The 26,701-nt window shown below is 33.0% G+C and overlaps 3 protein-coding genes across 3 annotated transcripts; 2 read left to right on the top strand and 1 right to left on the bottom strand.

Moving 5' to 3' along the window:
• Positions 1 to 1,313: 1,313 nt before the first annotated feature.
• LOC128675858 (uncharacterized) lies at positions 1,314 to 3,489 on the bottom strand. Its single transcript, XM_053755570.1, has 4 exons — positions 3,098 to 3,489; positions 2,864 to 3,024; positions 1,993 to 2,097; positions 1,314 to 1,624 (listed from the first exon to the last, which is right to left on the bottom strand). The coding sequence occupies exons 1-4, from the start codon at positions 3,242 to 3,244 to the stop codon at positions 1,510 to 1,512; spliced, it is 528 nt and encodes a 175-aa protein (XP_053611545.1). The 5' UTR covers positions 3,245 to 3,489; the 3' UTR covers positions 1,314 to 1,509.
• A 2,694-nt stretch (positions 3,490 to 6,183) lies between these two features.
• On the top strand, positions 6,184 to 19,849 carry LOC128675859 (uncharacterized). Its single transcript, XM_053755571.2, has 10 exons — positions 6,184 to 6,548; positions 7,773 to 7,977; positions 8,523 to 8,747; positions 9,945 to 10,055; positions 11,404 to 11,531; positions 12,604 to 12,801; positions 14,075 to 14,279; positions 16,175 to 16,390; positions 17,262 to 17,369; positions 19,639 to 19,849. Exons 1-10 carry the CDS (start codon positions 6,395 to 6,397, stop codon positions 19,757 to 19,759), a joined length of 1,671 nt encoding a protein of 556 aa, XP_053611546.2. The 5' UTR covers positions 6,184 to 6,394; the 3' UTR covers positions 19,760 to 19,849.
• A 1,334-nt stretch (positions 19,850 to 21,183) lies between these two features.
• On the top strand, positions 21,184 to 25,489 carry LOC128675844 (uncharacterized). The gene is made up of 6 exons (XM_053755550.1): positions 21,184 to 21,316; positions 21,768 to 21,948; positions 22,405 to 22,627; positions 23,074 to 23,259; positions 23,526 to 23,633; positions 25,351 to 25,489. Exons 2-6 carry the CDS (start codon positions 21,777 to 21,779, stop codon positions 25,481 to 25,483), a joined length of 822 nt encoding a protein of 273 aa, XP_053611525.1. The 5' UTR covers positions 21,184 to 21,316; positions 21,768 to 21,776; the 3' UTR covers positions 25,484 to 25,489.
• The last annotated feature ends 1,212 nt before the right edge of the window (positions 25,490 to 26,701 follow it).

Here is a 26,701-nt window from a genome sequence, read left to right as displayed (position 1 = left end):
CTGACAGACAACGTACAGCCGAAAGTACTGGTCGTAGGAAGCTGAAATTTGTTCCTTGGGGAGTGTAGATGGGCACTAAGAAAGGATTTTTGGAAATTCCTCCCCGAAGGGGGTGAAAGGGGTGAAAAAGTTTTATATGAAAGTTCTACACCGTTGAAGTTAACGGCTTGAAAATTTGGATTTTAGTTGTTTACAACAAATTAATGAATACGTGTTTCAGATTTTTCTGAAAATTAACCCTCAACCCCTTCAAAGGGAGGTAAAATATTGAACAGGACTTAATACCATTTTCAAGATAAAAAGCTGAAAATTGGTAAACACATGATTGGTACTCTTCATGATTTTTTTAAAGAAATGACCGAGATTTTTCTGTGAAAATAACGCGGGCGAAGCCGCTGGTAAAAGCTAGTGTAGATATAAAAGAACAAAAAAATCCCAGCCTCATTATAATGGTATTAGTGTTTGCTTCATTTCTAGCAAATCTTATTACGTCAGTGCATTTCTTCATTACGGCTCTTAGTTGCACTGTGGCTTATGTTCAAATCGTGAAGGAAACACTTTTCTTCCAAAGCAAGTACATTATGTAACTGAAGAACGGAAGAGTTTTAATAAGTACCTAATACAAATGAAAGAACATTTACTTTTTATTGGTGTCCGACAAAAAAATGTACTTAATCGTATTTTTTTACCTGTAAAAAAAAACTATTTTTGAAAGTGTCGGCTGATTTATTGGCTAAAACTGAAATTACAACCGAAACTTAATTTTATTGTCAAAACCGAAGCCGAATATTCGGTCGGACATATTTTGTAACGTTACTAAAGGTTCTAGTTTCAAATTCCACTCGCGTTTCTTCCGAATTCATGATTCTTTATGATATGCGTCACTTAATGACGTCAAAATTCACTTAAAACTCGTTTTGAGTTTATATAATACGTTTTTACCTATGGCCTGCACATTGTGTGTGTGGTAAAATTTGTATAAAAGGACAATAGAACTACAAAACGGCGATCATGAAGCAAGTTAGTCTATCACTTATCGCGCGACGCGGTGTAACTGCGATCCTATTGTTATTCAATTGTTTTTATTATCTCCAGGATCTAATGGTAGAAAGAAAATAAAGTATGTAGCTAATTAGTAAACATTGAGATTACTTATGCTATCTCGCTCACTTCTGAGCGTTTTTGTGGCTGAGTCCGCCATTGATCGTCGGAGCTCAGGGTTCGCTTTCCTAATTTTTTTCTCCTAAACATTGGACGGTTTTCGGTATATTCAGGTTATGAACACAATAAAACAGGTATAGAAATATGTTTATTCAATATAAATATGTAGGGACAAATCACACAGATTGAGTTAGACCTAAAGTAAGTTCGAAACTTGTGTTATGGGATACGAACTCAACGGTACTACATATATATATGTCCATTTTTGACCTGACCGGGATTCGAACCCGAGATCTCCAGTGTAGCAGTCCGGCATGATGACCATTCGGCCACGGAGGTCGTTTATTACTACATATCAGTGTAAAGAGACACATCTAATAAGGAAAATGGGCAAGAAATGATCGACGTAGGACATTCTTCATCAGGCACGTTATGCCATTTATCTGTTGACGACGACTGATGCCTGAAATAAATTATTAATAATATTATTATTCTATATTAATAAACATCACAATGATAATTACATATGTTAAAGTATTTATTATTACAAATCCATGTTAATTATTTATTTCCTTTTTTTCTGCATATTTTACCAAACCCCCCCGGTTTGGTGATTAAATATTAAATTAATATGATTCACCATTAAACTTGTACATTTTGTCTTCAATAGCTATTGGCCGCAACTCCGCCCGTGCGTTCGACCTTGGGTCATTAACTATATCTACTAATAAATGTCATCAATACATAAATAACACTGTGCAAAGCCGAACTCGAGTCTAAAGTTAGCTAGCTAGTTAAGCCAAAGCCGAGCTAGTTAAAAATAAAACTTACCTGAAAACCATTTTCAAAATCCTGTAATACAAGCTACTCGTTTCACCAATGACTCCTATCTCACAAATTGCTCGTCGAACGCAGTGGAAACCATTCAGACCATTTCTGAAAGTAAGCGGCCATTTTAAAGATATATTTAACGTTGACCACGTTCTAAATGAAGAGTGTCAACTTGTGCACAGAAACTATGACAGTTGCACGACGTAAAAGCATTGGGTTTCCAAATGTAAAACAAAATGTTTTTTGGAAACATTTGGAAAGTCATGGCGGAATTGCTATCCCACTCATCTACCTCAACCCCGCGTATCATTACACAAATTTTGTAAGAATAATGGTAAAAAAGCAAATTTGTTTTTGCTTTATGACACAATATGTTCGGGAATGAACATTTGAGATTGCCAATACGCATACTGATATAGCAAATCAGTCTGCCGTAGAATAGAAACACATTAAATTCAAATTCAATTCAAATTTTCAAGTTCAAATCCTACACTTCTTTCTTAAAGGTGTCAGGTTCGAATCCTACTCTTCTCACACCGAGCTTGTATACCAATGGGAATTATGTTTAGTACTTCTCATAGACCACCACATGTTTTAGAAGGAAAATATTGTGAATAATAAATAGTTAACTGTTGACTTCTATTAAATCTACTGGACGGGTTGTTATGAAATTTGGTACACGGGTAGAATATAACCTGGAAAAACAAATTGGCTACTTTTTATCCCGAAATTATTACGGGACCGAAACCCTGGGGCGCAGCTAGCTATTTATAGATAATGAGATACTTTATACGCAAATGGTGAAACAGGTATGTAATTATATTCATTTTAGATTACACTCTAAGCTGCAATCTCATATCAGAATACTCACTTATCTAATAAAACCTCTAAATTCCTGTAAACCGATCGTCTATACAGATGGTGGTATGGATGGAAGGTGTCGGGCGGCTCCATCCAGTTTATGCGGAACCCTAACGCCTGCGCGAAGATCTGGTTCCACCACACCATGTTGGCTTTGAAGTTTAGACGGAGCTGAAATATTTATTAACGGTAACACCGCGGCGGGGTGCAGCTAAGTAAAAATATACTTAACACGTTTACTTACAAAGAATTGTGTGTTGTTTTTAAAACTTAGATATCTCCGAGGCCTGTAGTGTAAATTGTTATCGCTATTGGCACATCCAAAGTCTACTATTAAAAATACAACAAATAATATATAACACAACACACCCACTTGAATAAATCTGTTCATACTAACTACCTATTTATTGTTATAATATAGAATTTATAGTCTTTTATTTGATGTTATAATTCTTCCATTTTAAAACCACAAATTTATGATTTCACCATTCAAATTATGACGTTACGATATTAAACGTAACGTTTTTTTTTTCTATCGAATGACAGGTCTACTTCTGTCAATCTAATTTTTGAAAATTAGATTGTTTTAAACTATGTATGAATGAAATATAAATTATTACTTCTCAACTATACTATGATGACTACAAAGTGTAGCAGAAAAATGATGAGTTTTGAACGGTTGTTTTGAATGTAGGTGTGTTTGAGATTACATTTAACGAAAACTTTTTTTGCTTACCTGACCTGGATTTGTTTCGGTTTGGGAGCATGTTCTGTTTTACAATATATCTATATACGGTATGATTCATTTTTACTGAGTTACAAATTAATATTCAAAGATTGGTGTGGTTAAAATTCAGTGTATAGTAAATTGCACTTGAAAATATAAAAAGAAACTGCCAAACACGGAAGTACACATATTACATTTCTTGGTATATAGGAAGCAATATATTTTTATTATAGTAATGTAACTTTGCCCTTACAGCACGTCAATGCAAAGTTGCCCTTATTATCGCGACATACAGATTCATGTAGGGTAACTCGCAACGGACTTTACCTACGATAGGTACAGTAATGGTACAGATAACTTCACTATGGAATGCGGTTTAAGTTAATATTAATTACACAAATACGCTATTATTAATCACAATTTTGGTAAGTTAATAAATATTTCATGCTAAAATTAAAATCGCCACATAAAACGGCTACGTCACTCGGATTCACACGTAACAGAGAAAAAGTGAAATTTATTTATGGTCTCAAGGAATTATCCCTTTAAGCAGCGGGAACGAGCATCTGGGGCCAAGTTAATTATTATCTACTCGAGTGCAAAATACAGTAGGTACAGAGATGAATCGTCATATTCGTCCTGGATTCGATTCCCAGTGAGGGCAAATATTTGTTGACCGAGCGAGCGAAGCGAGCGAGATCTACAAATCAACTTGGGCTTAGTATCTATGAACAGAAATATTTGTCTACGGTATCTTGTGCCTGTTCCAGTGTTTGTGTCTATCGGACCCGCAATACAATTAAATATGCAAATAAAATTGCAAATTCAAAGTGATACATAACATGCAGTAAATTGTACCTACATGGAAAAATATCTCCCAACATTCATTCATCACTTACAAACACAACAAACCTAACTATGTATATTATCGTAGAACTTACAATCACAACGCTCAAAAATATAAAAAGTTCGGAGTCTGTGTTTGGACATATAAATGAGGAAGAAAACGAACATTTAACTAAAAGAACGTTGAACCTGAGGGAGACGGAAGACCAAGAAAAAGATAGATGAACAGTGTGAGGGAGAATGGCAAATGAGACGATGTTGATATAAAGTATAAAAATAAAATAATTAAATGTTTTATAAATGTTAGCAAATTGACAAATATTTTAGAATTACACAAATACCGTGGAAAATCAAATTCAATAAGGTTGTGTTTAACAAAACTGTTGATGAAATTTCAGCATTCAATTTCAAGTGAAGTTAATTAAATTATTGGCGAATATTCCAGCTATTGTATCTATTATTTATGCTGGTTATGGCAAGAATAAAAAGTAAGCTTTATGTGATGTTAAATTATATACTATACTCCATTTCTTCTTGTGGACGTCGTAGGAGATGACTAAGGGACAAATAACCTAGGCAGCTGTAGGTAACAATAGGATTCTTAATTTGGTTGTAAAATCGAATCTTCAAAATCTTTAGGTTATTGTTTATGTCGAGCCCTGGCTTTGTGGTGTCTCAGCCCCAAACCTAACTAATTATATACCTAAGCTAGAGAGAGATGTAAAATTATTTTATTACATCTCTCTCGCTCATTTGCTTGGCTTGAATTTAAATTGAATTTTACAATATGCATTGAATTTTACAATTCAGTCTCAATTTTACATACAGCTAAACGTGAAAAAAATATGGTATAAAGTCGTGATACTGAATGTGTATCAGGATTGAATATTATACAATTTGTTGTTTGCGTCATCTGTAATTTCGTTATTTTTAGACTTGATCCCTTAAGAACATACGTCTTCTTTTGAGCAGCGTGACGTGGCAATGCTCTATGAATAAGGCAATTACGACGAGATAATTATATTAAGGAAAAATAGCTTGAAGATATGACCACGGTATATAACATATTCTTTATATTGTAACTTAGTCTAATCTGACAAATGGTGAAAAACAAACTTCTTGACGTCTTTTGCAAGCCAGAAATTAGATAAATTAATTTATTCGTTGCCACAATCATACATAATCTGCAGCCCTCCGTGACTCACAGCTGGACATAGGCCTCCTTCCGTCTCCGCCAAACATCTCTGTACTGGGCCATCCTCATCCAGTTGTTGCCAACAATTTCTTTTACAACATCGACCCATATAGCTGCTGGATGTTCTACGGTCTGTTTTCCAGTTCATACACACAATGCATAACAATAAAAAAAACATAACAGAAAAGTGAAAATGACTAACCTTTACAATATAATGCTACACATATTACCTACTTACCAAATTGTATCATGTTTAATGCAATAAAGAAACTGACGCATTAATTAATTTAATGAGAAGGTACTCTGTTTGAATATTAGTAAGTTACATAGGTACTATACAAGAAGTAGAAATAGTTCATAAATTTATCATCGCGATGTATTTTGATGATATCTTTAAAAGTACCCAAATAAAATAGCAGTGGATAATCTGAAAACATAGGTAAGTTTATATTGAACAGATTAACTATCCACCTGTACCACCAAATCCGATAACGGTTACACTGAGTTTATTTGAAAATCGTGATTAACGGTCTCCTACTTCAGAGGATAAGTCAAACACATGGCATTACGCAGAAATGCTTACCTGTGCTTAACTGTAATCTCGACGAATGAAAAGAACTGGCCAAGAAATCAATTTAAAAAAAAACTATAAGTCCTTAATAACTGGCCATTTGTAATGTCATTGCTTAAAATAAATCTGTTACGTAATTGAAAATTAAAAATAACGCGCGCATACGATTTCGTTTTACAAAAAAAAAAAAATCAATATAGTTATGGATGTTTTCATGATTTTTGCGTGTTTATTTTTTTCTGTAAACGCGCAATCTTTGGATGTAAATGAAACAAAAATTGAAGACTCTAGCAGTGTTGTTTTATCAAGAAGAAAAAGATTTATTGTGTTTCCCGAAGGAAGTTCGTTGCAGCTTGGTAAGTTATGGATTCGAAGATATTCTAACTCAAGACTTTGATATTTTCTTATTTTGAGTGCTTTATATATAAATAGTGTCAGTTGACAGGGACACACATAATCCATGATACACATTATTTATATAGATATATTTTAATAATTCTAAGAAATGTTTTTAATGGAATGTACGAGTATATCTGTTTATTGCTTTGGTTGTGTATATTTATATTAATGATAGCAGATAGTTCTAGTCTTAAGATACTATATATGCTTGATGTAACTCATCCATGCAGTGCGCCACAAACCTGTGGTTGCCTGCCAGTGGTTTTCGAAGTGCAATTTATTGTCACGCGCAAACAATCCTTGTAACACGATGTAATAAATAAATAAAATATTGTATAGATAAATAACATTTTTGGTTTACATAATTACTTGTTATTATAATTTCAAATTATACATAACAGCCCTCAATCAGAAATCAATGATGAATACGCACATTTGTATAACGATATACAGTATTCTACAATAAACACAAAACAATTTTTTTAAATAAATTGTATTGTTAATTAGGTATAATTAAAACACTGCAATTTATTAACAAATTCTGTCAAATTCCGACAAGAGTGTTAAACACACAATTGAGTATATGATGTGAGAGCAACTGTGCAAATCAAATGATAACACGTTGACACTTCGTGTTTGTTTCAACGTGACTTGTGTAGTTTTAAACAGGTGTCAAACATTTCAGGTTATTATGTTGACGGTATCAATGAGAGTTGAAATACTGAATCGAAGTAGGGATAGCAAAAATACTAATGTGATTTTGATATGAAAATTAAAAAAAATATATGTTTAAGTACATCTAAGCTTTTATATAGCTTTTACCCCCAATTATAGTTATTGGGGGTTAATTTTTGAAAAAGAAATGTAGTCTATTTTTGAACGGGGGTCTTTGTTAAAGACCCCCGAAGAACATGCATACCAAATTTAATCAAAAACGGTCCAGCTGTGTAAGCGGCACAGACAGACAGACATTCGCATTTATAATTATCAGTGTGGATTACAATTGGCTTTTAATTAAATACATACTAGATATTTTTCTTTGCGAAAAACGCTTCGCCTTACGATCATCTTAATATTCCTCTCAAATGTTCGCGTTCTTGGCTGTTACGTCGAATAACGGTCAGCTTAAAAATAACCTTAACTTTTACCATCTTATTATATAATCTACTATTATTTTTCAGTATTCTGCACTACGTATCCTCTAGTATTATCTATAGGGGATATATTCCTATGGGGTAACACAGCTGCTCTGGCTTTTGAGTTGCCACAAGACCCCTACTCACCCTTTATGCATCACGCTGATCCTTTACATCGCAGGATGGATTCAAAGGCCATATATTATACAGACGAAGACGGAAAAGTGCTATACAAAAGACCATACAAAAGGTAAAGATACTAATATTATCTTCAAATGACAGCCCCTTTTCATAACAATTTCACTATAGTTCTTTGATAAATAGAAGCGGATTCCCGACGGCGAAAATGGCAGGAAAATAAATTTAGTTACGTTACAATAAAGTTTGGTTTCGTTCGTAGGAAAATTTGTTCTTAGGAACAATGGAAAATTGAGACGTGGGCAAATGTAAAATGTTTTGTTAATAATAAGTATGAAGTTTTAGTCTTATATTCATCTTATCCACTTACCTATTACATCTTAACTACGATTCTAATGAAATCGAAGTTCCATTAATAAATTTTCTTTCTTTTCTTTTTTTTTTCGAAGGTTTTTAAACGTATGCACAATCGAAGAAATTCGATCGATCGATGATGTTTGAATGAAAGATTTCGATTGTGGTTTTTCTGTGCATGTGGAAACTGTGTTACAGATAAATTTTATTTTTTAAATTCTTGACAATAAAAAAATATAACACTGGCTAGAATGTTAAAATAAACGTTTTTTATATAATTAATACTGGCCGAAAATCTTACAGAAAATTCATGGTAAACCCAGCATTTGCAAAACGAAGCGTCGACGCGACAGAGGACCAATTCGAAACAGAAATTCGAGGGAAATTTGAAATAGACAGAAAGCAGATGCACGCTTCGAAAAACAAACGCAAGTTTTTGAAAAGCGAACACATGGAGGGGCGCAGCGTGGAATTTCACAGGAGCAGTCGCGGCGTTTTCTACCAGAGAACAGAGACAATGCTGCGAGGGTATGTATTAGGACGTCAATCCAATGATGTATACGATTGACTTTAAATTGTTTCTTAACTGAAATACTACATAACATTGTTTTAAAGACAAAGACAAATATTATTTATTTGTTAACACATGAGTTTACACTATTAATAATTTATTATTTATTTATATAATATCTCTCTTAGGTATTCTATATTATATAAACGAGTCAATTATATGACATTAAGCAATATGGAACAGGAACTATTATAAAATACGTGTTCACTACTGTATACATATGCTGAAATATTTGCAATATTCAGTAAAATAATAAACAAAAATAAAAATAAATGACACACAGGAATTGTTTTCATATACATATTAGTTCCAGCGTTAATGTTAAACTCTAGTGCAGTGGGAATAAAAATTAATTTGTAGCAGCCCACGAGTAATACCTCGATTTTTCTGGTAAAACATACTGGGGTCTCACTGAATATTTTGTGCCTGTGACTTCAATGAGTCTCAAAACAGAGCATTTTGCATGTGTACACTTTGCTAAAGCTGCGCAGTATTCACATCACTGCGAGTTTCCCAACCAACCCGAACGTCGCTGTAATGCACACAAGAGCCCTCAAAGTTGTCATGAAAGCGTAAATATCTTACGCGGCACTGGATTCTCAGCCTAAGTGCGCTCGCTTACAGAATAAAGATTCTCCGTACTACGTAAACTGGCGCAATGGAGTTTTGGCGGGAACTCATGCAGGGGATCCCGTTTAAATTTTATAAATTGTTCCGCTTCTGTTGTGAGAATGCGATACGAATATAGTGACACAATGTGAATGCAATTTTAATTTACTACAATCAGTTTAGAATATGATAGCTTAGGAAATTAAAATATGGATTTATTGTTGAGTATATTTATTGTTTTCATGCTGGTATCTGGGAGAAAAAGAGCAGCAGCTGCTTCTCCACCCGCGGATCGTGAAAGTAAATCAAGAGAAGGGCTATTATACCGGAGATTCTGAAAAATATGAAAAGAGTGATGATGGTTGTTAATTTTAACGCAGTAATTTCAGGATCTGTTATAGAATATCACGGTTATCCTGACTAGTCCATTAATAAAACAAAATAGTAGTGTATTATGTGAAAGCGCTAACGAAAGCGGCGTGTGCGTGCGGCGCATGCGTGATGATAAATAAATGGCTAAGGTTAATTAAATCATATTTTTTCAGACTAGGCTTAAATGGGCGGGAATGCCTTCTAAGAACTCTGTGCCTGGTCGGACAAAACCTGGACGCTCCTCAGGGGTCCTTATTACAGGAGATATTGAGAGCTGTTTTCACGTAAGACTTAATTTTACTTCGCTCAAATTAACTTACTGAAATATTGTAATTTTCGACGACCTCGGTGGCGCAGTGGTAAAGTTCTTGCCACTGAACCGAGAGGTCCCGGGTTCGATCCCCGGTCGGGTCATGATGGAAAATGATCTTTTTCTGATTGGCCCGGGTCTTGGATGTTTATTTATATATGTATCTATTTATAAAATATAGTATCGTTGAGTTAGTATCCCATAACACAAGTCTCGAACTTACGTTGGGGCTAGCTCAATCTGTGTGATTTGTCCTAATATATTTATTTAATATTTATTTATTTAATATTGTAAGTTTGTATCATGCTCAAATTAACTTACCGAAATATTGTAAGTTGTATCACATCCGACCTTAGTATAATACGTGTAACGCTATGAATAATTTTAATTTTGACTGAGAATTGTAAAGAAATAAACTTTATTCGGCTAAACAAAACACATTTACATATTACGTTTACTATGCTAAAGTACTTATAATTAATTTTATAGGAACTTATTAATAACGGAAAATTCGGAAATCGAAGCCGTAAAGGTAACCTCAGCTATATGCCGCGGCATGAGCCACAGCGCTGATTTTCAGCTGGGCCCGTTTATGTGAGATAAAAATATAAATAAAAATTTAAAATATAAATAAAAATTTAAAATATTAATAAAAATTTAAAATATAAATAAAAATTTAAAATATAAATAAAAATTTAAAATATAAATAAAAATTTAAAATATAAATAAAAATTTAAAATATAAATAAAAATTTAAAATATAAATAAAAATTTAAAATATAAATAATAATGTAATAATAATGGTACAAAAACTCACGTCTCCTCGCACTAGGCCCGCGTCGTGGGATTTCTTAGTTCATTTATTTCTTCCACATTTAGCAAAATGCCAAAATGTTTGTTTGCTCCCAGCTGTGGGGATATTAAAATGGCTATTCATCTTTCTTTCTTAATGTAATAATTATTAAATACCAGTAGGTGTTAGATTTTATTCACCAAAATGCTTTTATTTTACGGCTAAAAATCGTGTTAAGTGGTAAAGTGATCGCATAGACATTAGCGTGACATAAGTGAACTTGTCCACCAGTGTGCAGGTTTCCTCACGATGTGTTCCTTCACCGGAAGCAGGTAGTGATCTATAAAAACTACTACAGAGGTACATTAGTCAGAATAGTATACGAACTCATGTGCCATGAGTTGGATTCGAACCTGGGACCTTTCGATAACAGGCGGACGGTCTTAACCATTTATTTAATCACCGCCTTTTCAATGGCTGTTGATGATAATGATCGTCACACGAAACTATAAAAGTATTTATATTTACAGGCTCCCAAAATCTAAAATCAAAGATGAAAACTTCACGGACTACGACAAAGCTTTGTCAGCCTCGCAGCCTTGCGACGTGCTGTATCCGGACTGCGATATACACTCGTCAGAACCAGGGTTTACTCAAAGTTTTTAACTAGTCTAGTCTACTAGTTGATTGTAAATTATGATAGTCAATGGAATTGCGGAAGTGAAAATTTCAAACAATCAAATTCACTTTTTGAAATCGTATGAACATTGCTTAGAAACTTACCCTATTTTTTTAATAAAAAAGATAAATCATACTTTAAACTAAAGTATGTTTCGTCTAGTTCTGTCAATGCTAATTTTTGGTAAGTGCGATAGTGGCAAATCATATTTTAACTGTATTCTTTAATCTTTTATGAAATATGGATGTAATGATGGATTTAGTTAACATTCCGAAACAAATGTGAAAGTTGGAATTAAATTACGTGAAAGCCAAATAAGTGAGTTATGAATTTTGAAGTGGTGCCATCAGTTTTTAATAAAGAGGACAGTTCATTTATATCTCATAAACTATACGTACTAGAATAAATTTCTAACCCAAAGCAAATTTATTTATACACTGAGATGTTAAACATTTTATTTATTTGTCAGATGGTAACTGTAATTGTTAATGATGTTGTATTGAAATATTTCTAAAATTGTTATGATTGTTTAATTCTTTAGTAACTTGGATAAGTTATTGAAAAAAGTATCGTAATTATGTTGTATTCTTCAGTAATAAATAAATACATGACATATTTTCTATGGAATAGGAATAAATGAAAATTAAAAACCTATAAATTTAAGGCCGTAACATTTTATTGTCTCCTTCCTCTGAAAAGATCTTTAAGTGATATCACACGATTTTGTTTGCTGTAATGTATGTCAACTGTGAAGGCACAAATTTGATCAAAATGATTCACGAAATCACGTTTTTCCTTTTTTGTTTTTGAACCACTTAATATTTCAAACACGAAATAACTGTAAATACGTTGACACGAACCATGTTAATTGATGGTTCATTTATACACATTTACGTGGATAGAATGGGACGCTTATACAGTCTACGCCATGTTTTCTGGTTGACAAACATGCGTTTCAAATTTCGAATTCTGATTTTAAAATATTCAATAATTGGCAGTCGTAACAATAGATATTTTAATAAATTTGCTAAGTGGCCAGTGTTAGTTTAATTTGTTGTCTTATTTAATTTTTTTACAATGAAATTCAATCAAAATATGATTGTAATATTCGTTTTTCAAACATTATTATTTGGAATTTATTGTGCAAACGATACTTGCACAATAGGATGTGAAGAAACTGAGACGTCAACAGTGCTTTCGAGAAGAAAGAGGTACTTAATATTTCCAGATGGCAGCTCTTTACAGTTAGGTAAACACATTTACCGTACCTTACTCCTAACTCACTTTCTAAGAAGCTGTTCAGTTAATTTATGGAATACATTTCTAACCAATAGTGTTACAGGTGGTTTATCGAAGCTAATGGTAATGTGATATTAATTAAATTTGATGCTTAGTATTCAATTACTTTTTTCTGCAATTTGATGCAAAGAGTACCAGTAAAGTAACTGATTCTGAGTGATTTGTAATAATTGTAATACACTGGTTCAGATTAAAATATTTATCAACCACGTGATAGTGATCAGTCCTATTGTTTGATAAAATTCTTCCCCAGTCAATAGATTTAGAAAATAGGAATATTAATAATATAATAGAAAAATATATAATTCAGAATAATAACCTTCACACAAACCTGTGAAGGCCCTAATTTCATAATATTTCACATATAATTTTAAACTATAATAATAATAGTTCTCAAAGCAACACACTACAAACATTTCGGAACGACCATTGCTGAGACCAATTGCTGAAAGAATATTTTATATCATCCTCCTATTCTCTCTATACATAGCAACCTCGATATTTTAAATCACTCGGTTATATCCTAGCTCTACCGAGGATATTAATCTCCAATTTGTTAGTTAGGTCCTAAATCGGTGACGTAATTAAAACTTGGTGTAATGTTGTCCTTTGGATCAGGACGTGTGAAGTCAAAGTTTGCTTGGGGACTCATGTCTATAATCAAATCGAAACTCTTAACTCCTTCGTTAGCAGAGTTTACATTGTAAACAAACGCGTAATTTATCGACGAATCGACTGCGGTATTCGTTGAAAACGTTTAGGTATATATTCCACTTTGTGTCAAGTTTCTCTGATCAAATAGTGTTAGGTACTGAAAAAATTGACATTTGACTTTTAAACACCATTTAACATATTGCTAGTGCTCTCTCGTCCTCTTTATTGTATTCAGGGCTGTAACGCTGCGAAGCCCTAGGTTACTGCAATAAGTAAATCTAAAAATTACCTGAATACACATACTAAAATTTTGTTTTTTCTCTCTTTTTACAAAAAATGTTATGAGTTAGTAGTAAGAGCATACAACTCCTTCTACATTGCGTAGTATAAAATTTGTGATTATAAAACAGAGAAAAAAATCATAGGAAACAATTAAATGTGTTTGATCCATTTTGAGTTGTGTGAATCTATATAATGATATCACCATCACTTATGAAAAAATATATGTTTTAAATGAATCAGATAATAAAAAAATACCAATTTTCATTATATCATTTTTGCAATTCCAGTATTTTGCGTGCAGACTGCGGCCCTTATCCCGATCGGCGACATTTTCTTATATGGCAACACGGCAGCGCTTGCGTGGAATCTGCCCACAGATCCTAAGATGTTACATCTGTTCGGGAAGGAAGCCATGAGGAGGGGGGATATAGCTAACACCATCAACTATGTGGACGAGAGAGGGACGGTTATAGGAAGAGTACCTTACAAAAGGTGAGAAGAATAATGATACGAAATTATGTTTGTTTGTTTATTTATTTGTAAGCTTTATTATACGAAAAATAAGTACATGATCATTGAACCTAATCATAAAATTTTAAGCATTCGATTGTGATTTTATGTCTGCCGCCTGTTTAATGTCTATCCAACTTGGGAATGCGATTGTTGCCAATCCAAGCAAAAGTACAAAATATTTCATTTAGTGAGCGTTGTATTAGTTTTTAAGTCCTTAAGCGTCGGAGCCCAGGATCCACTATCCTACTTTTCGTTTCTGCATTTCACACCTAAAACATTATTAATACTTATTACTGTATGATAAGAAACAAAAATATGGGTATTATTCAAATCAAATGAAATATCATTTATTCAGAATGTGATACAAACAAAATGTGTTGCTCTGACACTTGACTGTTACAGAAATAATATAAACTAAAAAAAAACGCTAATTGTTACATATGAAATTCTTAATTTAGAATCACATCAGCAATAGACATAGTTTTAAGTATTTTTTTGAAGTATTTATGTGATGTACTTATATCATGCCAAGTTAAAGTACTTATATCATGCCAAGTTAAAGTACTTATATCATACCAAGTTAAAGTATTTATATCATGCCAAGTTAAAGTACTTATATCATGCCAAGTTAAAGTATTTATATCATGCCAAGTTAAAGTATTTATATCATGCCAAGTTAAAGTACTTATATCATGCCAAGTTAAAGTACTTATATCATGCCAAGTTAAAGTACTTATATCATGCCAAGTTAAAGTACTTATATCATGCCAAGTTAAAGTATTTATATCATGCCAAGTTAAAGTACTTATATCATACCAAGTTAAAGTATTTATATCATGCCAAGTTAAAGTACTTATATCATGCCAAGTTAAAGTACTTATATCATGCCAAGTTAAAGTATTTATATCATGCCAAGTTAAAGTACTTATATCATGCCAAGTTAAAGTATTTATATCATGCCAAGTTAAAGTACTTATATCATGCCAAGTTAAAGTACTTATATCATGCCAAGTTAAAGTACTTATATCATGCCAAGTTAAAGTACTTACCGTTGTTGTAGTGCACAATCATCATCAGCCTACCCTTATCCCACTTTATGTGTGGTCGGTACAGCATGTCAGTCTGCTCAACTTCTCCCTGTCTGATGTTAACCGATCTGTTACTTCCTTTTTAGCCATATCCTGCCTAACGCACTCAGTCCTACTCAGTCAGCTACTTCGGCCTGTCCCTACATCTCTTCCCATTGGCTGTTGTACTGTACAATACAATACAAAATATCGCAGGATTGTAATATGAAACGATCCGCTACAGTACGTACCTATGCACATGACAAAAATCTTAGTAAATAAGGTAAACGTCCAGTGGTACATCACCCACAGCGACAAGGGTTGACATATTAGAAAGTGTCTCTCTGTCCGCTCCTCTTTGGGCAAGTTTGAAGACGTTATGTTTGGTGACATAATTATTATGTTATAATGGACGCTACGGTTGCTAAATTTAAATATTATATTTTTCACTAACTGTCCTCCGGATTTCACGTAGAAAAGTTCTAATAAAATGTACCCTATGTGACATGACACACCCTATTCCTAATTACTCGTGTATCAAATGTCGTCGAAATCAGTAGATATTTAGTGAATGAGTTACAAGTCCTCACACACATGTAATATTCAACATTTATTTAGTGGGATTAAATGAGAATGAAATTCTCGCTGGCTTCAAAGACATTCAAACTTTGTCATTAATTAGGCTTAAATATTTTGTTACAGTGCTAATGAGATAGTCTTTTAACTCTTATGGCAAGAAAATATAAATAAGTTGCATCAACACTGTGATTTGTAACAAAAAAAAAATTGTACTTACACTTTTTTCAGAAAACCATTCATAAACCCAGCATTCGCGAAGCGAAGCGTGGACGAGCCAATTACATACAAAGGAAAACTGAAAAACAAAATAGACAGAACACGGATGCACGAAAAAAATGTGAACAGGGATTATTTGAAAAAAGAACACATGGAACCGAGCAGTGTCGAGTTCCATAGGCGCAGTCGAGTGGGGCTGTTCGAGAAATTAGAAAAGCTATTTACGACGTAAGGATTCGAAATTCAAATTTCTTTTTGCTCTTTCACGGATTTCCATGTTGCCAGTTTTGTTATTCATACTCGCTATTGTCAACGGTCTTTTTCATTATTCTTCTTTTTTATTGGCTTGTTGTTCGAAAGAAACGCTCTATTTAATTTAACTTAAAAATTATAATCTATGGTTACATTTTATATTTTATTAAGCAATTTTATCATTGAACAAGGGTAAATGTACAGGTCCAAATAATATAGAATAAAGGGGTTTTAAATATGGTATGTGCTTTATGAAAAGTTGATCAGATATCGTGGACTAAATTCATCCTCAAAGAGTTTTTAAGGTTTTATAGGTACCTAAGTAACCTTACATTATAGTTATGTCAGCTTCACAGCAAAGTTTTCCGAGAACTTACAGACAGCCTGTTGCTTGAAAATTTACGTACTTTATTTTTTTAAGTAAATCTTTATAAAAGTCATCATTTTGTTTGCTTATCAGTTATTCAACAACTACTAACTTGAATAAAATAAGTAGATAAATAATAATTTGATGACGTAAGCACACGTCATATATGAAAATTTTAATATATATGAGGATTGTGGACAGTAAAAGGAAATTTACGGTCGTTGGCGGCTACACACATTGAATATAATCAAAAACGTTCAGTTCATCATTGCGATTTATCAAAGTTTGTAAGTTGTTTAACAAAATGTTTAATATTAATGTGTAATTACTAAGTCACGCTAATATCGGCAAAAAATAATAATAAATTTAAAGCAATGAGTTTAAAAAATGAGAAATATTTTAATATAAGTTCTGGCAACATTTTGATTCCAATTCAAAGTTTTCCAAGTTTGAAATTTGAAATATTTTTAATCTGTGCAGACTGGGGCAAGATGGCCGCCAATGCGTTCTCTACAAGCTCTGCGAAGCGACGCAGACCGCCTCTGAACAAGGCACATTCCTACAGGAATTCCTGAGGGTCGTCTTTACGTGAGTACCTAATGTACCTGAGATGGGAAAATATATTACTTTTGCTAGAGTATCTACAATGTTTTGCTGTTTTTGAGTCTGAAACCTATCGTCTTGATATCTGGTTGAATGACAAGAATGTTAGGTCTTCTTTGGCAATTGGTTGTGAATCCTTTTAAGTGATTGTGTTTAATGAGAGAGATTGTTGTAGGTATATTATTTGTAAAAAAATAATAATAACCTAACTAACGTAAATCATAATACACTTTTTAATATATATATATTTACCGCAATATGTGTAATATTTGCCGAATCCGCCAAAGAATGGCGAACTGTTTAGCCGGCATAATCTGTGTTTCTCAAAGAAGTTTTCGTTTCATTATCTGGACCTTTTGTGGGCTAAACTTAATCTTAACCATTCCACGAAATATGCATGTAAAAGATGCATGAAAATAAAAGGTGCGTTTCGAGAAATAGGTGAGATGCATTTCAAAACGGTTGCGATTCGACTTAATAACTACACGAAAAAAGTTTGATTTTAAAACTTCTTTTATTTATAATTAAACAGACAATTAATCCCTTCGAACAAAACCGACGATTGAATGTAAATATGAATCTGCAACGTAAAATAGATGTGAATATTACTAGCGAATCCGTATCGAAAACCACGAAATTTATTGAACAGAGATTAATTTTAAACGAATGATTAATTTCATAATACTTGAAACAAATACTCTTTCAACAGATATTAAAAACATATTATTTGTTTTTATTATTGTATATCATTGTATCTATATAGTAACACCTTAAATTTTGGTATAAAAATTACCAAGTTTGTTCATAATATTTCATTTTAGTATGTACCTACCTACTAGACATACGTTAATTCGACAAAAAAAATGTTTGATCGGAAATTGAACCCGAAACTTTATTCCAATGGTAGTAAGAACTTCACGACTACACACAGATTTGACTCGTAAAAATTCTAGAATTTTCCATTCGGGAATTGCTGGTACAATTAGTATGTGGTTTGCTTTCCGGTATTTCGAAACATTCTGGAACATATCTATATATATAAGGTAGTAGTAGTTGCTCTGTAATGGACCCACGAGGAATAAATATAGCCGGGAAATGTATAATAGGTGAACTTTTCTGTACTTGGCACAAAGCTGCAGATTTTAAGATATGGATCATACCTACTAGTCGAGTCGCTAGCAAGAAACAAAAGTTAACAATATCACAGTGTATTTTTAGTAAAAAAAATACCTTTAGGAATAAACTTTTGTAGGTATTAGTAACTACCTGTTGGTCATAGCTCCGCCCGCGGCAATCTGTCGTACTAAGAAAGCCGGACCACGTGATCGGAGCATATTTGACCAAATTTCAAATTTCCAAATTTCATCAAAATCGAGCCAGTTGCGTAGTCGTGAAAGCATGTCAGACAGACGGACTTTCGCATTTATTCAATATTTAATAAAATTCGTGGATAAGAGTCCTCATCACTCCCACCTTCCTCTCCTCTCTTGTCACTCAACTAGTTCATCATCTCATGTCCACCCTGACGTATACGTTAACGGCGAAAATTTCGTCTTCGTAGATAAAATCGTATACGGCTCGCGAAACTAAGGAGGCGAAGGCTTTGGCTTAAGACGAGTCTTTCTCAGAAGGGGTTTGGAATCGAGATCAACTAGGCTCGAGATCAAATATATTAGCTCCCACTTTTAACAGGAACTTTAATTTAAAATAGCGATCCAGCAGACTTATTAAGTAATGACGCTAACCAGTAAATGTAAATGTTATGAATAGAAATTTTAATGCAAAAGATACTATTAAACATAAACCAAGCTGGGCCATGCTTCCCAACGTGGTATCCCGAAAGCTCTTCCCAACGTGTTGAAAGTAGTTATCCACTAGCTCATTCTACTCGACCAGTTTGCACTCAGTTAACATTTGCCAAGTTTTAAAGTTAATCACTGTGCCAAAATACATTGCATTGCTGACCGTATCTATATCTCTGCGAATGTAGTCCAATTGGGTAGGTTCGGTAGGTTGCTTTTCGATGGCCTTGTGATAATATTATGTGTTATTTTGTACAAATATTTATACATAATTGGAGTATTTTTGTTATGAATCTATTTGTGCCGATGCAACTGTGAAATGGTCGAATCTTTGTTTGAAACTTGGTAGTGTAAAATTTTTATGTTACAAAATATACTTCAGTCGTTTGAAAAAATATGTTTTTAAATCCTACAATTTACTATGCTAATTTGTTCGTATCTTTTAATTTCAGTTTACCCAAAGGCAAAGAATTTGAAATAGAAGAATATAAAGAATATGATAAGGCGCATAAACCGACCGATGATTGCGCAGTCGCATACCCTGGATGTTCTGAATTTGAACTCATTCTTTGACACAAAATGACACTGGCCGCTAAAATTGGTATAATTTGCATACATTTGCAGAACATATCTAGGAAAAGTATTGTTCAAAAGCAGCGACGCTTAAATTTGTTATATTGTACTAATAAATGATATAAAATAAGTTGAGGTTTTTAATCTTATCCTTATCTTTGTGACGTTATAAAAGTATTCTATACTATTAATATCATTATATACAATTTGCTTAAAAATAAAATACGATATTAATTCGAGTCGATTAATCTCAATAAATAACACATTGAATTGGTGCTTTTAAATTATATTTTAACCCATTGCTACTACTATGAACGTGTAACTTCAAAACTCATGACTCTATTTTTGATGTTATTTAATCGAGAGTTTTTAAGAGAATTTTAATAAATCGAGTCGAGTCGAGTAAAAAGATACATAATTATTAAATTGCCCTCAGGTATTTGACCTTTTGACATCTTATTTAACATGTTTGAATTATTTTCTTCTTCATAAATATTCGCTTTTCACTGCTTATTTTAAAATCAAACAGGAAATAAACTGATACTAGACTGAAATACTAGAGCCGTGAACAGCAAATAAAGTGACTTAACTAACCATAACATGATAAAACATCACTAAGTAGTGATGGAAATGGTGAATATGGAACTGGTTTGTTAAACTATAACTATCAAAAATTAAAATTTTCATTTTTAAATAAGGTTTTATATAGATCTACACCTTATTCTTATCATATTAGGTATACAAAATAGCCACACAGACATGATCTATATCATGTGTATCAAAAAATAATGAGGTGAGTCTTTATAAAACCTTATTTAAAAATGTACTGTATTTCAATCTCGTTATGCGTGATCGTTTCAAGATGCTTGTTAGTAGTTTTGAAAATAATTTAATATTAATGTATCGGGCTTATTTTAGTTCTGAAATTTATTTTTATTTTATTTTTCTTGGGTTTTATAATGGATTAATAGCCGTAGGGACGCCGAGAGAAACTCAATTTAACAGTGCGGTGTCATACTGCATGTTAAAATGAGTTTCTCTCGGCGATTCCTCTCGGCAGCAATTGTCTCAAAATGGTGTTTGTTTGTAGTTTTGAGGATCATTACAATTAATATTTATGAAATTTAATGAAAACTACCTTTGAATATCTAATATCCGAAAAATCTGATAATGCTTTCAAAAAAAGAATATTGACAAAATTGTCTGCGAAAATTTAGTTTAATTAAATGTTTTATTTCGACAATTTATTTGTGTCGTAAAACATATAAACAGTGTGACAAGAGCTTGCTTTTCTTATAACGTTGACGTTACATTGTCAGTTCCTAAGTACAGTTGGAATCCAAATTATCATGTCAGTTAGCAGCTTAGAGACAAATGCTTGAAAAGAAGGAGTTAATTGTTTAAACAGGGCCAAGACAATTTGTAGTCGTTGTCTAAAAATATTTCAACTAGTTGTCTAATGTCTGACTAGCAGTATTGGTGTATTATTCGTGTCAATATGGTTACCATTATAGGATAACCCTTCATATTTATTTCTGTGATTGTGGTTACAGTTCTGTAAGTACCCGTGTCATTATTTCACTTATCTAAGTAGTTTTTTAAAATAAATTAAGTGTAAAGTGTACTTGATTAAGAGAATATTGAAGATAACAACAGACTAAGATTAATTGGTATCAATAATACACTTAAATATTTACAAAAATTAATGTAAAACTTTAACCTGCGCACAAAAACTATTATTAAAACGCGCGTAATAGTGGCAGATGGCGCGGAGATTATAGCAGTCAAAGTTGACTGGTGCAACCAACCCATAGTTTTACTATGGGATTTACAACTGTTAAATATTATGTCACAATCACAGAGGTCAAATCAAATAAGATTTCTTAAATCAGTAAAAATCTTGTTATGACAAAAAAATATTTTTTTTTATGTACTTGATTTAACTGTATAAGTATTAGGTACTATGAAAATTTTTGTATAACTGATGTTAAATTGTGATAATTTTCAGTTAAAAAATATGCAACTCTATCGTTATTTGATAGCATTTGTCATATGTGTGATAGATATATCCGCAGAATATACACAGAAGTGCACAAATACTACTTTGGAAAATATACACGACTCTTCAAAATTGCTTTCTAGAAGAAAAAGGTATCTGACATTTCCTGATGGAAGTTCGTTCCAAGTTGGTAAGTGTTAAGTTCCTCTCACCATCATCGTCAGCCTTTTTAATATGGCCCACAGCTGGGGCACTGGCCTTCCTTATATAATTATAAGCAGGAGTGGAGTATGGGCCATGCTCCACCACTCGGGCCTAATCCGAATTGGTCTGGACCACAAATACAGCTATAAATTAGCTAAGAAAATGTAAAAAAAAATGTGAAAATACCCGTCCCGGCTTTTTTCGGATAAAACCATAATACATTGTATATCTAAAAAACTTTCTCTGTAATCACATTATACTTTAAAAATTCGCATTGTTTCGTTGCTTTAAAGAACTAAGCATACATAGGGACAGACAGCGGGAAGCGATTTTGTTTTATTCTATATAGTGATATTGATTCAGAAAAACACGCTTATTGGTGTTTTGTTCTCGGAACTCTGGCTTTGTATACAACGTTTTAATGAAACTAAAACTTTTTTAGTATTTTGTGCTCAAAACCAAGGGTACCTCCAAATAGGAAATGTTGTATGGTTTGGTAACACAGCAGCTTTGGCTTGGGAATTACCTTCGGATCCCAAGTTCTTCGCTATCTTCAAGGAGCACAAGAAGTTATTCGAAAATGGACACCGGAGGTCCGATGTGTCTAGATACGTCTATTATTTAGACGACAATGGAAATGTGATTGCGAAAAAGCCTTATAAAAGGTAAGGTGATTTTTAACTATGCTTTTAGAATTTCGTACTTACGAATTTACGAGTACATATTGTTTTCTTTTTGAATAGGCTAGGTGCACTTTGGATAGGTGCTCCATGTGGAATACGTCATTACGAGAGCGTTCCGTCATGTTTACACAAACATGACCGAAACACAGAGCTTTGCAAATGGAGTACGGAATTTGGTCCATGTGCTAGCTAGCTTGCTGCAAATCTCATTACGCGCGCGCTAGCTCAAAACTGTGCAAGTCATGATACGTACGAAGTAGTATAAGGCTGAAGACCTAATACGAAACAATAGTGCGATCATTTGATGTATTTATGCGCAGTATTTTCAAAATGAATCCCCAAATACAACGATACCAAATCAAACAAGCGGATATGCACAAACAGTAGATTTATGTCATGCGAATCGGTTAACAAATTGTTGATTTCAGAAAACCTTTCGTTAACCCAGCGTTCGCGAAGCGAAGTGTGGACATGAATACTAGTTTTACGAAGAAGAAACTGCATCAGCTGCGAAGGAAAACCGAAATCCTGAAGAATATACCACCTGACTCAGTCCAGTTTCATAGGGAAGGGAGGAAAACTCTGTATGAGAAAATTGAGACCTTCTTAAACAGGTAGGAAATATAAAAGTTGGCAGGACTTATCGCGGAGAAGGCGGGGATAAAAAGTAGCCTATATCACTCCTGAAAGTATCGCCTATCTCTGTGTATAAATTTCATCAAAATCGGTTCAGTACTTTTTGAGTTTATTCATTACAAACAAAGAAAACAAAAATAATAATTTTCTCCCTTTATATTATTAGTAAGGATAAATTATTTAATACAACAGTTTATGACAAAATAAATTATATGGATATATTTTCTAATATTTTATTTTGCAGCATGGGGTGGAATGGTGATGAATGCATCCTAAGGTTTCTTTGCGAGGCCGGCAAGGAGAACACCCAACAAGGGGCTTTCCTGGAAGAAATCTTTAGAGCAACTTTTTCGTAAGTTACAGCTGGTTTATTTTAGTTAAAATATTTCTGAATCTAGATATAAAAAGAGGTAGTTTCTAACTTTGCTATCTTGGCATCCGATAATCGAGAAATACTCATTTTTATTCTGCGCCATTTTAATTTGGAAGTACACACACATAGATAGGATAGACACTGTAGAGAAGTATTGACTGATATCCAAAGCGATTCAAATGATGGGAGATGAAGACGATAATATTTTTTCTTGAATTTTATGGATTTAGTTTTGTGCCATTTGGAGTAAATATATTCTTATTTGAATCATTTTGTGGCTTATATTCTACTCCTGTAATTTTATTTTGTCAGTATGAAAATTCAAACTCACTGCGAAAATTTTGGCTTTATCCATAACATGTAGAATTGAAACTACGGTTTCAAGATATCAGCAGAATAATTTAATGTAATCTAAGTAATTTCAAAGCAAATCTCTTACCTTGTCTACGTATCCTCCATTAGGATTACCTGCTTTATTCAAATAAGCAAACTATAACCGATACTCGCTAAACGTGGAATTATTGGAATCACGCCATGATCCCAAATCAAAATGGGATTTTCGCTATGAATTATTAATGATCTGCGGAAATTTCAAACGCTTACAAACAGTAACAAAGATGATGATTGCTTAGTTGGGTTCTTGTTTCAATCGGGCAATGACCTACTTCGATTTATTCAATAAACATAATCTATATATATATATATATATATATATATATATATATATATATATATATATATATATATATATATATAAAAGAACAAGCGTTTTTCACTAATCAACGCCCAAAACCCTAGAAGCTATAAACGCGAAATTTGGGTAGTAGCTTTAGGTTATTACGTAGTGCTCGGATAAGAAAGGAATTTTCAAAACCCTAAATGTAAAGTAGTAAATGAAAAAAAAAAGAAAATCTTTACTGATTAACTTGAAACTTGGCATAAATGCAATAAAAATAATGAATCCCGTGTTTCAGAATTTCATAAAATTTGACCTTTAGGGTAGTTAAATGAGGGTGAAAAGAAATAACAAATAATCCCGTTAAGAATTTTGTCAACTCAATAAAGGTAAACACTAAATATCTTGATGGAAATTAGTAATTCAATCTGATTTCTGAGAAAGTTTTATTATGGTTTTACCCGTAGTTTTAACCGAACGAAGCCGGGACGGGCAGCTAAGTAAATCAATAAAATGTTTAACCAATTTAGAAAAACGAATACATATGTTGTATCACCGATATTATCATTGGATTTTCAGTTTCAGTTACTGTCACAGATTTAAAACCAGTCTCGAACCGTGTCATACAAGTATTTGTTTATTTTTTAAGTCTTAAGATGAATCATATTATCAAAAGATTTTAGTTGGATAAAAATCTTTGTTCAGTAAAACATTGTGAGTTTACCTCTACCTAAGATTACAATATCTGTGTTTGTCGAACCGATTTGTTTTGTCTTCAAAATTTCAACTCTTGAAATCAATCGGCAGTAGGTCAAACTTAACTTCCAAGATTTGATCCACATTTACACACTTAGGGCAAGTTAAATAAAAAAAAATCTTGTGTTAAAAGCACAAGGCATGCCACACGATATGACGAAAATAACATAACTGTGAACTCTGAAACAAATTAAATTGGGACACTTCCAGTTCATGTATATATGGACGAGACTGAAATAAAAACAGCAATATTAATATTTCCAGATTGCCTGTTGGCCCACAGTTCGATCAAGAGAAACACAAACGATACGACGTGGCCCACGGGAGTCGTGGAGACTGTGCGGCGATGTACTCAAGATGCGAAGATGTCAACAGATTTCCATTGTACGAGCAATAAAATATATTAACTTATGACAATTGCTTTTTTTTTTATTGCTATCTCCTATTGCTGCTGCAGACATTTCTCGTGAAGATGTAGATTCAGAAGTCTCAGTAAGATTTATTTATGAAAATTACTAGCTGTTGCCCATAGCTCCGCCCACAGTATCTATTCCTAATTACATTAAAGGTAATAGTGGGAGCCTAACAGCCAGATATACTTTCGCATTTAAAATAAGTGCTGTTTAATATTTTTCTTTTGTAAGCGGAGTATTTGCTAATCTCACGAAGAATAGGTTATCCTGATAATGCATGTAGATACCTGATATAATTTTAATCATAATAGAAATGAAAATATGCTGGCTTTGTTGATTGATAAAGTTAATTCATTAAAGATAATATTTAGACAATTGATTGAATGCAAAATCGTCGCTTTTGCACAAACGAAGCGAATAGAAGGAAAGGGCAAATATTTTTTCCACACACAAATCACAGTTTCACTACAGGCGCCTACGGCCGCACTTATATCTCAAGTAATAGAGTTGAAATTACCTTATATGTGAAGAAATTCCTCGGAGGTGTCAAACGTGAGTAAGCTAATGAGTGTAGGCGGCAGTCGCTCTAATTCTTTGATCAAACATCACGGGTCAGTGAACACGAAGAAGATTCTCATGATTCTTCGACTGCTGTGGATAAACCTTGAGAGTTTCGTAACACCTGATGCAAAATTGTATTAGTTGAATACTGTGTGATTTAATAATTCCAGGCTCTGATAAAAATGAACAATCAGCTTTGACTGACGATTTTGCTTGTATTTCGTTAAGATATTTGGAGAAATTTGCTTAGTTCAAATTTCAGTATTTGAACTTAGACTGTTCTTTCAAATATTATATCTTAATAGTCAAAAGGACCAAATGATAACAATGACCATTAACTCTCTTAGTTATTTAACATGTATCATGTTTATAATATCAGCTATCCTACGAGAATTAACCCTGTATAATTTAAAATGTTTTGACTTTGATTGTCTTCGTCTTTGCTGTCCATTCTGATACGAGAAATGATGTATATCTGCAAAGTATTTTGTACACATCATAAGCCTGATGTAGTTGACTGTCCATAACAAGTTAAGACACGAAGTTAAGAACAAGAGCGTAGCAACATTATTTACAATGCCTTTGCCACATTAAGACCAATACTCTAAACAATGTCAAACATAGCTGTTGCAACTCACGTG

This window comes from Plodia interpunctella, chromosome 15 (assembly GCF_027563975.2).
Source record: "Plodia interpunctella isolate USDA-ARS_2022_Savannah chromosome 15, ilPloInte3.2, whole genome shotgun sequence".
Taxonomy (NCBI): Eukaryota; Metazoa; Arthropoda; class Insecta; order Lepidoptera; family Pyralidae; genus Plodia; species Plodia interpunctella.
Note: the sequence above shows the minus strand (reverse complement) of the source record. Positions and strands in the feature narration are given on the sequence as shown.